The 15,762-nt window shown below is 37.5% G+C and overlaps 1 protein-coding gene across 1 annotated transcript; it reads left to right on the top strand.

Moving 5' to 3' along the window:
• Window positions 1-1,206: 1,206 nt before the first annotated feature.
• LOC107724104 (solute carrier family 2, facilitated glucose transporter member 3-like) lies at window positions 1,207-15,514 on the top strand. The gene is made up of 11 exons (XM_016532888.1): window positions 1,207-1,378; window positions 2,490-2,625; window positions 4,594-4,692; window positions 4,949-5,109; window positions 9,789-10,029; window positions 10,351-10,513; window positions 12,271-12,458; window positions 12,841-12,945; window positions 13,143-13,241; window positions 13,354-13,557; window positions 14,716-15,514. Exons 2-11 carry the CDS (start codon window positions 2,611-2,613, stop codon window positions 15,076-15,078), a joined length of 1,638 nt encoding a protein of 545 aa, XP_016388374.1. The 5' UTR covers window positions 1,207-1,378; window positions 2,490-2,610; the 3' UTR covers window positions 15,079-15,514.
• Window positions 15,515-15,762: the final 248 nt, after the last annotated feature.

Genomic DNA, 15,762 nt, shown 5'->3' with positions numbered 1-15,762 from the left:
CTAACGCCAATTCCGTCCGTGTTTTCACTTCAGTAAATCAGATTTGGTGAATACAAACTACGTGATTATTTTTCATGAGTCCAACATCCAAGAGACGTGACCAGAAAGGGAAGTCGTCTTTCACTATTATAATGTTGTTAAATAGAGAAAAACATTTTATATTTAAGTAACTAATAGCATAATTCTTAACCTTGGACCTTATTCTTGAAACACAAAATGACCAATAAAAAGGTGTCAAGCACCAAAAGCAGCCCATATTAAATCTATAAGCTGTCTTTAATTGAAAAATACGCATTTTCATGCATACTATATATGTGTGTGTGTGTGTGTGTGTATACACGGTCACTCATCCCCCAACATCCCCCCCCAAAGGTGATTGTCCCGTATTTTCATTTTCTGAAGTTGGCAACCCTATTCCCACTGTTAATTGTTTTTGTCCTGGTAAATGGTGGAAATGTTCAATAACTAACCAATATTTGTACATAATGCACCCATACAAAACGAACTAGCCTACAAATAAACAATATCATGTGACAACTAGCCCAAATCTCCCCTTATAGCTATTTAAGTCAGCAGCACCATATGGATTTAGGTATATTCAAACCAACTGAAACTTTTTACAGTGCACATAAACCAGACATATATAATGATGCAACCGCATTGTGTTATAAAATCATCTGGAGTCTTGTGACCCCTCCTGCAGTAGAATTTAGGCTGTTGTGCTGCAGAATTTGATACTGCCATGACTCAGGTGCCTCTTTGAGGCCTGAATAAACGCAAGTGGGATGTGCCTAGGCCTGCTACGGTTTTCAACGGTTATTCATAGGTAAACAAAGGAAAAAAAAAAAAAGAAAATGTGAATATTATATATACTCATAGTATTTTTATTACTACTTTTTCCGCTCTACAAATTTCAGGAAGTAAAAGCTGCATGGCTGCATCCTTGGAGTTTGTGGTACCCGGCGCTGCATCCATTTGGTAGCACCCATCAGCTGATGCTCTATCAAGGTCACCCGCGCAGAGCATCATGGGCGGCAGTATCGGACGCTATTGGTCCCACCCCACGAGCACAATCCACATCCTAACCGAAACCTCGTCAAATAAGGTATTCCCGCATCACGAGGCGCTATGACGGAGCAGATGTCACAAGGCGTGATGCGAAATACATAAAGGGGTAGGGGTGGGGGCGAGGCTTTACGTGCGCGGCTGCCGGTATTCCGTCAAAGGGGAACGTGCGGTTGGTCGTGTATTTGCTGCGTGTGACGAATGAACGAATACATAATTGCCGGAGCGAATTTCTCCAGACTTCAGTGCCAGTGGGCCAACGGGATACGTGCACACGCGAACGGGTGGTCACTCACGACGCACGAGAGATACGGTAACTGCAGACTCAGTTAATGATATACATTTAAATTGCCAGGTATTTAAATAGTATATGACTTAAGTTACCATAATAGCCTGATGCTGATTATTGTAGTAGCCACATCTTCTATGATCTTATTTGGCTGTTAGTTTAAATGAATTTGACGGCGTCTTCTTTAAGTAAAAAGAGTAACTTAATGAACAATTGTGAATGTTAAAATATTAGCCTACATGCATAGTGTGATCTATGTTTTGTTATGGTTATGAGACCTGTAATAGTACAGTAGTATTAATAAAACTGGGATGTTTTGGCGCTTAAAATTACGAACATATTTATTTTTGCACGTGTAAAAAATGTTTAATGATAAAAAAAAGGTCTGAGGTGAAGAAGATGCTACTTAAATCCACTTGTCAAAAAAGTGGAGTCCGCAATATGCAGAAACACCTGTTGTACGACAGTGTATAGTTTGACGGTTTTATTTAGGCTATTTAACTAAGGCTATTTATTTATTTATAGGATCGTTTTTTTCTTTTTTGCATTTTTGGGGGCTGGGGGTCGTCACAAAAGGTTTGGGGGAGGGGTCAAAAACAGTAGGCTATATTCTCTTATTTTTACATGAAGTACATATTTATACATAAACATTCATTTTAACACAAAAGTTTACAAGTTCGTCTGAAGATGTAACTACAATAGGCCTACTCTGATGTTAATTTCAGGATGTAGCATTGGCGAAACAAAAGTAGGCCTACTACTGTCATTATTTATTACTTAAATTATAAAAAATTTTATTATACAGGCTTATATGTCGACATATTTATACATAAACATTCATTTTAACACAAAAGTTTACAAGTTCGTCTGAAGATGTAACTACTACTGTCATTATTTATTACTTAAATTATAAAAAATTGTATTATACAGGCTTATATGTCGCTAAAACGTTTGTGGTTTGCTTAACGTGTATGACAGTATGAGCTCTGAAAGATGTTGCGGGAGATGATAACCAAAGTCCCTTTAAGGGTATTCTATAGTCTTTGATGATAACGCAACAGATTGTTTGGGGGGGGATGGAGTATGACTCTCACACTGTTTACGCTAATTTACAAATGTTTTACAATTTTTGCAGTTTTTAAAAGCAAAATAGTCACGAACAGCATCGCATCTCGGGCATAAGAAGATTGTGTGCCAAGTAACCTTATCACTTTCACTCGGAATCCATCAATCTTGGACGTTTCCACTCTGGCACCATGGAGGGGGAGAAGGTTTGTCCCTTTAACCTGTTTTCCTCAATCAATACCGGCTGCTTTTGTGCTATAGTATAATGATCTGTTCCCACAACACTCTACATGTATTTAAATATAACATTTATGCATTTTAATAGTATAAAATGGTTTACATGCACTGTAAGTCTGTGTGTTGCATCTTGAAATCTTGGCTGTAATGAATGTAGGCCTACCATAGATGCTTTGCATCACTTTGATTAACCATTTTAGTTATGCAACTTGTTCATATGTATATACAGTCTTTGTTTCAGCACTGAATGTATGTCAAAAGTCAATCAATATGATCAATCAGCAGTGTCATGCATAATACCAGTGTGTTGCCTTTGTTTGCTGTAGTCTCATTGAAAGGAATGTCAATGCAGCTGTTACCCAATGGATGTTGCTATGACGATGAAGGAGTGGCTGAGATGCTGAGGACAGGATAAAAAGGATATTAAGACCTATTGGGATGTAAATGTTTGGGAGAGACAAAGAGAGGGAGGCAGAGTGGGTGGTGAAGTTGTTTGTATTGTACGTTTTTTTCTATCTTAACCCTCACAACATCAGCAGATTAAATCAATCTTGTGAGCAGATTAGATGTTTTCATTCATAGCTGTCTACACATGTTAGGACTTTTCTGTCCAGGTTGTCTTGTAACTCTTTAATTCCGAGCATTTGACTCGGAATGCATTTGTCAGATGACGTTTGTTTCTAAACTTATTTCACTGAGTCATTTGTATGGTTGCGGAAGAGAGGGAGAGCGAGTAGGAATAATAGGATCAGATTAAAAGGAAATTATGCTTTTGATCTACATTTCTTTCAGATAGTTACATCCAGTTGGTTTTGCTTAGATAAGCCAAATGTGTTGTGCAAGAAATGCCCTGCAACACTGCATCGACCTACACAGATGCATCCATGTCCTAGAAATACTACTGTATTTATACAGTTTATGGCAAAGACTATACACTCCTTTTGTTTTGATATAGTTCAGTAATATCTTTAAGGTCACCTGTGTCGAATGTCTGACCATCTCAGCATCACACAGCCCTTCACAATGTCAGCACTGCTGTGTCCTGTTGCGCTAGAAAACTGGAATCTGTAGTCGCAGTGTTGTCTTACAGCTGGAGGCAGGGCCGTTTTAGGACATGGCTGATTTGTGATGATTAAGATGAGCCCTTTAATAATATAATATGTTGTTAGCTGCTGTTGTGTTTACATTTACTACATCAAAGCAGAGTGCAGTGTGACTACTGGATCTTTTTAGAGAATTCAGTTACGTAAACATTAATGTATATAATGAATATGTATATGTGATTCATTTTAATAATAAAATTATAACATTTTATTATATATATTAATAAATTATATAATACTGTGCTTACAATAATTATTACTTATATGTTATTACTTCAGGAGTTCACAACTAAATTTTTCACTTATTTTATGTTCTTAAATAATTATTATATGTAAATATTTTGTTAGAATTTGGTCTATTACAGTTTGACAAGTTTTATTGTCATTTTGCACATTATTGTCAACTAAAAGTATATGTCATTTTAGTCTGAACAAAATGAACATTAAATGACATTTTCATCCAAACACAAAAATTATGACTTAAAAAAAAAAATGTAAGTCTCATTTTTCACATATCCTCTGTTTGCTGCTGAATTAGTGTTTCTTATTTAATTGAAATCTTTCCCGGGCTGTCTGTTTGTCACACAACCCAAGAAAAAGTATGATTAACATGGCGTCTATGTTTTTGAAATGTTTTATAAATATAGACAATTTTGAATATAAATAACAGTGTTTTTATAAATAAATAGGCTAATTTAATCTCAGAACTGTCTTTTAAAGTCTGTGTGTATGTTTCATTTTTATGATCAAAATGTGACAATGAAAATAAAAAGCGCAAAATAAAATGACAATGACAACTAACCAACCTTGAACCTTTTCTCTCTTGTTTTACAGAAGCAGGTGACATGCTACCTCCTGTTTTCTTTATCGACAGCTGTAATTGGCTCCCTGCAGTTTGGCTACAACACAGGAGTCATCAATGCCCCGGAACAGGTTAGTAGATGTGTATGTGTTGTGTAGTACCAATCAAAAGTTCAAACACACATATACTACACATTCAAACCTTTGGAGTTAATATGATTTTTTTTTAGATTTAAAGCAAGAATGCATTAAATTGACCAAAACATATTTATTTAGCACTTAATTAAAATGATTCATCAAAACTTAAATAAAATACACACACATACACAAATGGGAATATAGGAATTATGCAGTGGCCATCTTCAATGAAAACATTTTAACCGCTTAGAAACTGCGGGCGTTCTTTAATGCCACATGGATGGAGCGTTACGGAGAGCCCATCAAGCCGGGTGTGTGCACCGTTGTGTGGAGTTTTGCCGTGGCCATCTTTAGCGTGGGTGGAATGGTGGGATCATTCAGTGTCGGTGTCGTAGCCAACAAATTTGGAAGGTGAGTGGAAATTAATTCATCATGTGTAATCTGGCAAATATTGACCAGTTTGGACTTGGCAAGAACCTGACATATCATTTGTGGAAGTCCTGTGCTCAGAGGCTTTTGCATTTTAAATGAAAAGAAAGAAATCCTAAGCTTGTGACTTCTTCCGTGTCATTACTCATATACTTAGGTTTAAATTTATTGGTAAAGAAGACACATTGAGGTCAGAGCCATGGCCTAGTGCTCCTGTGCTCAGAGGCTTTTGCATTTTAAATGAAAAGAAAGAAATCCTAAGCTTGTGACTTCTTCCGTGACATTACTCATATACTTAGGTTTAAATTTATTGGTAAAGAAGACACATTGAGGTCAGAGCCATGGCCTAGTGCTTAATGCATTTTTTCTAGTACATTGCACCATGGAGCTAATGCTTACATTGTGGGTTTGAACCTGTCTTCCATGTAATTTATGCATCAGTAAAGTGGAATAAATATAATAAAGATGAACAGAGAAGTTTAATGTAGTCATTTTTCATTTATGTTGTTGTGCTGGGAAACCTCAGCCAGATTATCCATCAGCTTATGCCAGAGTTACTCACAATGCTGCTTTAACTGAACAGTAAATGCTTAATTAATAATAAAAGCGGTTTACTATAATGAGGCCACTCAGGATAGAGAAGTTGACCTCTGTCTTCCTCTCTGCTTGAACACTGTCCACACTGTCAGAAAAACCTCATTCAAAGCAAGCATTCATGTGTGCTCAGTGGCCATTGTTCTTTTTCTGTGGCCTTCTCTGCCACTCTCCCTGGTTTTGGTTGGTTTTTGATTTTGTCAGCAATAATCAAGAAGAAAAATATGTTTAATATTTTTGTCTTTAGTTTTAAAAGCACAAAGATTTCATAACACAATAAACAGTAACTAACTGTATACAAATATAGGCTACTACGGTGCCCGGGAGCTGACATGGTTGGTTCACTTAGTTTTGTCGTGGCCACGACATAACTCGCGGGAACGTGATATTATGTCGTGGCCACAAGATAATTTTGTTGAGGTAACGACGTCCTTATGTCGTGTTATGTCGCCTTAGGCCTCGATGTCACACTACTCAGGTGCTAGGTGCGAGGAGACTTGGAGAAGCTTAAACAAACAGTCTTTAATGAACTCACAAATCCGGGGGAAACACAGGGCAGGTAGGAACACAAGGATGACGTAAGACACCGGATGCCATACACAGGCAAACACAGGGTTTAAATAACTGGAGACAAACGAGATAATTAATCAAAACCAGCTGGAACTAATTAGGGATGGCGGAGCTGGCAGTTCGAGGCACCATGGCGGAGCAGGCAGTTCAGGTTGCCACAGTGGAGCAAGTAGTTCAGGAGGCCATGGCAAAGCAGCCTCCAAGGCCACGGCCCCAGCCCCGGCCTCTACGGCAAGAGCCCTACTACCCCCCCTCCCAAAAAAAAATACTTGGGGAAGATTTCGTGCTCCAAGGCCCTCCGTGGGCCATAACCAGGGACTGGAGCCCTCCCTGGGCTCAACGGGGGATCAGTAGCCCTTCCTGGGCTTAACAGGATCTGGAGCCCTCCCTGGGCTCGACGGGGAATCAGGAGCCCTCCGTGGGCTATACTCGGCAACAGGAGCCCTCCGTGGGCTATACTCGGGAGCAGGAGCCCTCACTGAAGAGAGCTCTGGGGCTGGAACCGACACTGGAGCGAGCTCCGGGGCTGGAGCCGACCCTGGAGCGAGCTCCGGGGCTGGCAGGCTTGATATCGGTGCGGCCGGCGGGCTTGACATCGGCATGGCCAGCGGGCTTGTCTTCTGAGCGGCTGGCGAACTTGAATTTTGAGCTTCCAGCGGTCTTGTCTTTGGAGCGGCCGGCGGGCTAGAGTGAGCCACGGCCGGCAATACAGGGCAGAGGACGGGGATGGATCGGATAGCTGGAGATAGCGGAAGGGGAGCTGCTTTTAGCGCTGAACGAAGTCCATCCCAGAGTACGGAAAAGGACAGGAGGCGATGGGTGGTCGGAGCCATTGGCCAGGTATGTGGAGGGTCTCAGCACGGGGTGAGTGGGAGAGGCTCGGTGTGTTTCAGTGGGGTCTAGATGAGAACTATTTATATTGTCCTTTATTTCTTCAACCTTGGAATTTGTATATTATTATTATTACATTAACTTATTAGGGCTATATTTTTACATTTATTGTTATATATGCTTATATTTCCCCTTTAAATTTGTGTATCGCTTTACCTAGTTAACGTTTTATATAATTATGCTAGCATTTGCTAGCCTACCATATATTTTGCAAATAAACGCCTGACAATTATGCCAATAAAGTTTTGACATTATGATTGTATTTATGCCCATGTGTGAGTGGGGTCTAGATGAGAACTATTTATATTGTCCTTTATTTCTTCAACCTTGGAATTAGAACCGTTTAAATAAAGGACTAGATTAATCAACTCGATTAAGGGAAACTCATATGTCGGGAGATCACAACGGATTGGGTTCTCATCCAGCCCCAACTGAAAGCAGGCACTGAGTGCTGCGTCATGCCAACTCACCCGGTAAGACAGCTCGAGGAATTCCTCCACATACAGTTCCAACGGCCGACCACCCTGCCGCAAGCAGCATAGCCGATCCTCGGGCGCTGTCATCTTTCTTTCCTTTTTTCGGTCCGGTGTTCTGTCACACTACTCAGGTGCTATGTGACTTGGAGACGTTGGAGAAGCTTAAACAAACAGTCTTTAATGAACTCACAAATCCAGGGGAAACACAGGGCAGGTAGGAACACAAGGATGACGTAAGACACCGGACGCCATACACAGGCAAACACAGGGTTTAAGTAACTGGAGACAAACAAGATAATTAATCAAAACCAGCTGGAACTAATGGAACTAATTAGGGACAGGAACAGGAAGAACCAAATATGGGCATAAGGAAACAGAGGGAAAACCAGGAACACATAGGGAGGAAAACATCCAAACGGGAACAAAAGTCTGACACTCGAGATGCTATGTTGAGGTATTATTTACAAAAGTATTCAGAACGTTAAGTAAAGAGATCGAAATGAATGGGAAATAATGAATATAAATGAATATAAAAATATAACAAATAATAATAGGCTAATAATAATAATATACAAATATTACGGGAAAGAGACGATCAGTTAATGGATTTACAAGACTGTAGGATGGATAAAAATGTTTTTATATTTTATATTATGCACTTTATGTAACATTTATTCCTGATATACTTCATCTACATATTTTTCTCGTGGCCACGAGTTTAATGCGTAAACAAACCTGCGTGACCATAGCAACCCGGGATTATCAAAAATGGATAAAACATTTTTATTAACATTAAACTTTTAATTTAATATTTGTATATTATTATTATTACATGAACTTATTAGGGCTATATTTTTACATTTATTGTTATATATGCTTATATTTCCCCTTTAAATTTGTGTATCACTTTACCTAGTTAACGTTTTATTTAATTATGCTAGCATTTGCTAGCTTACCATATATTTTGCAAATAAACGCCTGACAATTATGCCAATAAAGTTTTGACGTTATGATTGTATTTATGCCCATGTGTGATTATAAATGAAATATGAATGAATCCATCTCTGATAATCCCGGGTTGCTATGGTCACGCAGGTTTGTTTACGCATTAAACTCGAGAAATGGATGTCGTTCCCTCAACATAGCATCTCGAGGCCACGACATAAGGATGTCGTTACCTCGACAAAATCTCGTATCTCGTGGCCATGACATAATATCACGTTCCCACGAGTTATTATGACATTCCCTCAAATTAATATCTTGTGGCCATGACATATTATCACGTTCCCACGAGTTATTATGTCGTGGCCACGACAAAACTAAGTGAACCGAACATGTCAGCTTCCGGGCACCGTAGGCTACCATTTAAAAGTCTGTGGTCAGAAAAAAATGTATAAAGTTTATAAAGAAATGAATTCTTTTATTCGGCAGGTGCTTTAATAATCAAAAGTAAAACTAAAAATAACATGATGAAAAACATATTTGTATGTTAGAATACACTCTGTATAGTTGGTGCTGATAACCTTGTGGGCAGCGTGCCGACATACAGTGCCGTTGCACTATGGGCATCCCGACTTTGAATTCCGACTCGAGGACCTTTCCCGATCCCTATCTCTCTCCCACTTCGCTTCCCATCAGTTCTGATCTGTCCTATTGTAATAAAGTAAAATAAATCTTAAAAAAATAGAATATACTCTATATAATTATTACTACTTATGTTATTATTTCAGGAGTTCACAAGGAGATCTTTACTCATATTTTGATTATGTTGATTAATCTTTTAAATGTTTAAATTATTAAATAACTATTAAATGATTTTCTTTTTTGTGTTTAAATATTTGGTTAGAGTTTGGTTTATTACAGTTTTGCACAGTATTTTCAACTAGTATATATATATTTAGTATATATCATTTTAGTCAGAGCAAAATAGAATAAAATGAATGAATATGACATTGACTATATGTTGTGACATTTTCATCCAAGGACAACAATTGTGACTAAAACAAAAAAGGGTGCAAGTCTTAACATTGTGTTCTTGGTTAATTTTTCTCATTTCCTCCATTTGCTGCTGAATTAGTGTTTCTAATTCAATTGAACTCCCTCTCTCCCTGTCTGTTTTTCTTTCCACAGACGTAAATCTATGATCCTTGTGAATATCTTGGCTCTGATTGGTGGGGGTCTCATGGGACTGTGCACTGTCTGCTCCTCCTTTGAGATGATCATTGCCGGTCGGCTGGTTATTGGGCTGTTCTGTGGTCTCTTCACCGGTCTTACTCCAATGTATGTTGGGGAAGTGTCGCCCACTCCCCTCCGCGGGGCCTTTGGGACCCTGCACCAGCTTGGTGTCGTGGTGGGCATCTTAATCGCACAGGTACAGCATGGCACAGCAATGTAGTTTGTTGCCTTTACAGTAGCTTTTAATTTTGGATATGACCAGATGGTTTATAAAAAAATGTGTAAATCATTTTAAGAGCCTTGTGGCCTCATTATATGTTTGTGACACAACAAAGCCTTGGGGAAATATCCCTTCTGATTAGTTTTGATGCACTTATGTTACATGAAGCTTCTAATTGAGTCTGCTGATCAATTTTTAAGTCTGCCAGCCTAATTTATGCCATCATAACCTAATCAGTTTTAATTTGATACCCGTAAATGTTCAAATTGCTTATAAGTCGTGTCCTTTTCCATCTAGATTTTGGGTCTGGAGTATCTGCTGGGTTCAGATAAGCTTTGGCCTGTGCTTCTGGCTTTAACCGTGGTACCTGCTGTCCTGCAGTGTATACTGCTTCCGTTCTGTCCAGAGAGCCCTCGATACCTGCTCATTAACCTCAATGAGGAAGAACAGGCCCGTAAAGGTAAAAAAGAGATCACAAATGAGCTTTATCTCCACTGAGCTGCAACCATGCTTCACTGAACAGCTTACGCTGAAAGAACGTTTATAGTGGTGAAAGCAAACTACAGCAAATATGTCTTTTGCGTTGCCTTTTGCTTCAAAAGCAAATGAAATAATCCATGATGGCTTTACAAAAGAGGAAGAAAATATCAGGAGATTGATTACATTAGTCAGAAAAGAGAAAGATGTCAAATTTGCCACCACTCCCTCAGAAAACACTCACGCATCAGCATTAACCTAAACTAATTTTTTATTTGGTGAACAAAGTTCATCTGTGTGGCAATGAAGTTGTGCCAAATGCACTTAACCTTATGTTTCCACTTAACGTTAATTATGCCTTTGAGAGTGCTGATGACAAAATGAGCTAAAACATCTGCTTAAACAGGAGCCCTTTATTAAATAACATTTAGGTTATCATTTACTGGAGCTGGATGATTAATTTTACACCAGATTATTACGCACATAAATGTGTAATAGATGTCAGCTAGCACAGCTATGTTGTAAAATGCTTTTTAAAAATTCCAGTTTCAAAATTTTGCTCCGTTTTGAGCATCTTGACCAACCTGACACAGCAAACCTAACTTTTAGTCAACCAGTGGCAGCTGGCAAGGATTCAGGAAACCTGTTTGAAAGCAATCAGTCTTTGCAATTCTGTTTGGTGATGCTAGGTGTTGGAGACATTACTTCTGCTTTAAGCCAGATAAAGTTTGTGAAATCATTATACGCTACATGCATAATATGACAGGTTTTGTTAATATAACAAATGTGCATTTTCTTATTTTCTGTAAACATCATTACCTCATTCCATTTTCTGAGACATTCATCTTCAAAATGAATCTGTTTACCAACAACATCTAAGAAGCAGGCTATTAGAGCATAATTTATTTAGTATTCAGAATTCATGTAAATCAGAAGAACAGACATTACCATGTTTTTAGCAGTAGGTACTGACATGATTCTCATTCTTTTTCATAAACCTATAAACCATGAAGTCATTGATATCATTTGCTGTGAAGCAAAGTTTTCTCATCTCAGAACATGACCCCTTGTCAGACTTGCTAAACTAGCCTGGTAACAAGTGTTTTCTGAAACTGGGAATTAAGGTGGAGAAACCATCCCTACTCTGATATTGTGCTTTACTGTTCCTTATAGAGGAAGCAAAAGCTTGAGTCTTTAAGAGTCCCTGAACTTGACAAAAGACCAACAGCAGGTTTTGGCATCTTCTTTGATGTTGATGATGCAATAGTTGCCTTTTATCCTAGAATACATCTAAATATACAGATACAATTAAGTTAAAATAAATAATACATTTAAAACATTAAAGACATTAATGCTATTGTAATTAATGACAATAATATAAAGATTAATGTTAAGATGTCTCTTTCAAATTAATGCTGTTTTTCATCAAAGAATCCTGAAAACATTTATCAAGGTTTTCCTAAAAATGTTAAGCAGAACTGTTTTCAACATTGATAATAATAAGAAATGTTTCTTGAGCACCAGATCAGCATATTAGAATGATTTTTGAAGCATTATTTGACACTGAAGACTGGAATAATGACTGATATATATATATATATATATATACACACACAGTATATAACCTTGGTAAGCATAAGCACTTCTTTCAGAAACATTCAACAGTTTTACCCATGCCAAAATGTAGTAGTCTTTCTTGTTAGATTTGTATGACCAAACCTCCATTATTTTGTCCCTCAGCGTTGGTGCGTCTACGTGGTTACGAGGATGTGGGGAAGGACATGCAGGAGATGAAGGAGGAGAGTGCGAAGATGGCCATGGAGAAGAAGGTGACCATCCCAGAGCTCTTCCGCACCGCTGCTTACCGCCAGCCTCTGCTCATCGCTATCATGCTGCAGCTGTCCCAGCAGCTGTCTGGCATCAACGCTGTGAGTGACATACATTACCCATCATGCACTGTGCTTGTTATTGCATACTACCTACTATTTTGAATGTGAAACAGTATGTATATTGTTTATAATATGCATACTTTATATATGCAGTAAATATTTGGATGACTTACTATACTTGGAATGCGAAACTTTCATTATGTTCCAAAATGCAGTATCCTGAAATGCAATGTGCCGGACTTGACCTTACATTTTGAATGTGACAAATGATTTCTGATATCAGCCATGATTTTTAACTTCCACTTTATAGCTCATTATTTGGTCAGACTGTCAAATGTTTAATATACACTAGTGCTCTTGTTTTACTATCACTTTACATTCTTTAGTTAATCATTTGGACTTTTCTTTGTGTTTCTCAAAGGTTTTTTATTACTCAACTGGTATTTTTGAGTCAGCTGGAGTGAATCAGCCCATTTATGCCACCATTGGAGCTGGAGTCGTCAATACTGTCTTTACTGTAGTATCTGTAAGTATTTTATCATTGAACTTCATAAGAAATCTGTGATGTTTGAAATAAATAAAATATCTCCTTTTGAATTGGACTTTGAGCTTTGTAACTTCGCAGATCTTTTTTATGCTCAAACAACAACATTACAGACTAACTAAAGTTGAAAAAGTGAAAAAGCATAATAGGACCCCTTTAATTTTATCCTTTTCTACAAGCTTTTCTTGGTGGAGAGGGCAGGAAGAAGAACTTTGCACCTTATTGGTTTGGGTGGAATGGCTGTCAGCGCCTTGGCCATGACCATTGCTCTCTTATTGGTGGGTCCTGCTGTCTGTTTTCATTTTGCTGAAGATTCAAAACAGTCACTGTAAATATCTGACCATCATAAGAATGTTGTATCTTTATTTTCTTACCTTTGTTCCTGAGCAGAAGGACATTGAGGCTCTTCGCTACCTCAGCATTGCTGCAGTCTTTGCCTTTGTGGCCATGTTTGAGATGGGCCCTGGACCCATTCCCTGGTTCATAGTGGCTGAACTGTTCTCCCAGGGGCCACGTCCTGCCGCCATGGCCGTTGCAGGATGCTCCAACTGGACAGCCAACTTCCTTGTGGGAATCAGCTTCCCTAAACTGGAGGTATGAGCTTAATTTAGATTAACTTTTAAAAACAACTGCCATTACTTTAACTATTTAGAACTACAGTATTGTTTTAAAATCTTTTAAGATAAATATAGTAATATTGGTTATGGAGAACCAGCTTTACAAATAAACATTTCTGAAAAAAAAAAAATGCACACACATTTGAACTTGAATTTGAAATAATTTAATCTAACCAATTAAAATAAAGTTTTTAAATAATTATTCTATAATAAACAAATATTTCATGCCAAGTGATTTTTATGTTAAATTAGTGTATTATTCTCCTTGTGGGAATTAGCTTATTAAAACGTATTAAATCAATTGCCATTACTTTAACCACTTAAATCTACTGAATTAATTTTTAAAGTAAAACTATTAATATTCGATATGGAGAACCAGCTTTTCATTTAAATATTTATTTTACATATGTATATAAAAATAAATATTTATTTTAAATAAGTTTTTTTTTAAATCACTCACCTTGAACATTGAATTTAAAATCATTTTAATCTAACCCATTAAAATAAAGTTGTTGTTTTTTTAAATAATGATTCTATTATAATACATTTTTATCTCATGACTAGCGGGTTATTGTGATCTTATTTCATGTTAAATTAGTGTATTCTTCTGCTTGTGGGAATATAGTTTCCTAAACTAGAGAATTGGAGGTATGAGTTTAAAGGGATAGTTCACCCAAAAATGAAAATTCTATCATTAATTACTTACCCTCATGTCGCTTCAAACCCGTAAGACCTTCGTTCATCTTCGGAACAGAAATTAAGATATTTTTGATGAAATCCGAGAGTTTTCTGACCCTCCATAGACAGCAATGTAACTGCAATGTTCCCAGGCCCAGAAACGCATTAAGGACATCGGTAAAACAGTCCATGTGACATCAGTGGTTCAACCATAATTTTATGAAGCTACAAGAATACTTTTTGTGCACAAAGAAAACAAAAATAATGACTTTATTCAAAATTCATCTCTTAAATTAATTTATTAAATCAATAGCCATTACTTTAACCACTTAAAACGAATAATTGTCCTAATATAGAAAATTTTTTATCTCATAACTGGTTATCGTGATTTTATTTTGTGGTAAAATGTGTGCACAATGTCAGAATTAACTTTTTTCTTATTGTTTGTGAATTACAGGAGCTGTGCGGGCCATATGTCTTCATTATATTTATGATCTTCCTCATCTTCTTCTTCATCTTCACGTACTTCAAAGTACCGGAGACCAAAGGGCGAACTTTCGATGACATCGCCCGTGGTTTTAGCGGGGCTCCGCCTCCGGCTGCCACCTCTGTGGAGGAGCCCGGCAGAGTCGCACTTCCTGCCTCTCCGGTCAAAGAAAAGGTCCCATTGGTGGAAGCTTCCAAATCTTCCTCGGAACAGGGTGCAAGCTCATCTGAGAAAGCTGCGGCAGATGCCACAAAGGTGGAGGACAAACCGAGCTCAGTTACCCAGCCACTGGTGGATTCTAGTAAAGAGGAGAAATCTAATTCCACCATCTAAGAAACGGTGTAACTATATATAGCTTAATATGATTAAAGCCATGACACTGAAGATAGAAATAAAATACTAGAGATTTATTTACTGGAAAGAGATTGTTTAGGGTAAACAGATTATGAAAGGAACCACAGTGGAGAGTCACAGATCTCCTAGACATATTTTGAAAGGATACGAGAGCTCATAGTACATGAGCTTTATTTTATTGTGTAGTTTGACAACTGATGGATTGGTGCAATATTGATTCATGTTTTAAGAGTTATATCCTTTTATTGCTCATTCCTGTTTGTGCATTTTTAGTGCAGTTTTAATGTGAATTAACAAATTGGACATAGTTTCCTTTATCAACTCAAACAGAAAAAGGGAATTTTAACATTTGGCCTTCATCGTTCTCGCCATTTTCAACTGTCAAACCTCTTTTTTTTTTTTTTTTTGCTTTTAGAAAAGCATAAGTGTTTTTCCCTTGAATGATAGTTGGCGGTCATCGTAATCTCGAGGTTTTTGCACTGACGATGTTTATTTTGTATAATATATAGTGTATATAGAAATATACAGTATATACATTTTCATTACTTCAGATCACTACTACCATCAAAAACACTTCAAACATATAATTAATTAGAAAATGCATTAAAATATTTATATTTATAGGAAGTGCTTAGCTAGTAAAGCTTATGCCAAGAATAAAAT

The sequence above is a fragment of the Sinocyclocheilus rhinocerous genome, unplaced genomic scaffold (assembly GCF_001515625.1).
Source record: "Sinocyclocheilus rhinocerous isolate Xijiao unplaced genomic scaffold, SAMN03320098_v1.1 scaffold335, whole genome shotgun sequence".
In the NCBI taxonomy this organism is placed as follows: domain Eukaryota; kingdom Metazoa; phylum Chordata; class Actinopteri; order Cypriniformes; family Cyprinidae; genus Sinocyclocheilus; species Sinocyclocheilus rhinocerous.
This window is presented reverse-complemented; position numbering and strand designations above follow the sequence as displayed.

Bases quoted from the DNA above. Each gene is read 5' to 3' on its own strand.
- LOC107724104 (XM_016532888.1), top strand. The intron at 5,110-9,788 runs GTGAGTGGAAAT...TTCTTTCCACAG, and splicing joins GTAGCCAACAAATTTGGAAG to ACGTAAATCTATGATCCTTG. The intron at 10,030-10,350 runs GTACAGCATGGC...TTTTCCATCTAG, and splicing joins TGGGCATCTTAATCGCACAG to ATTTTGGGTCTGGAGTATCT.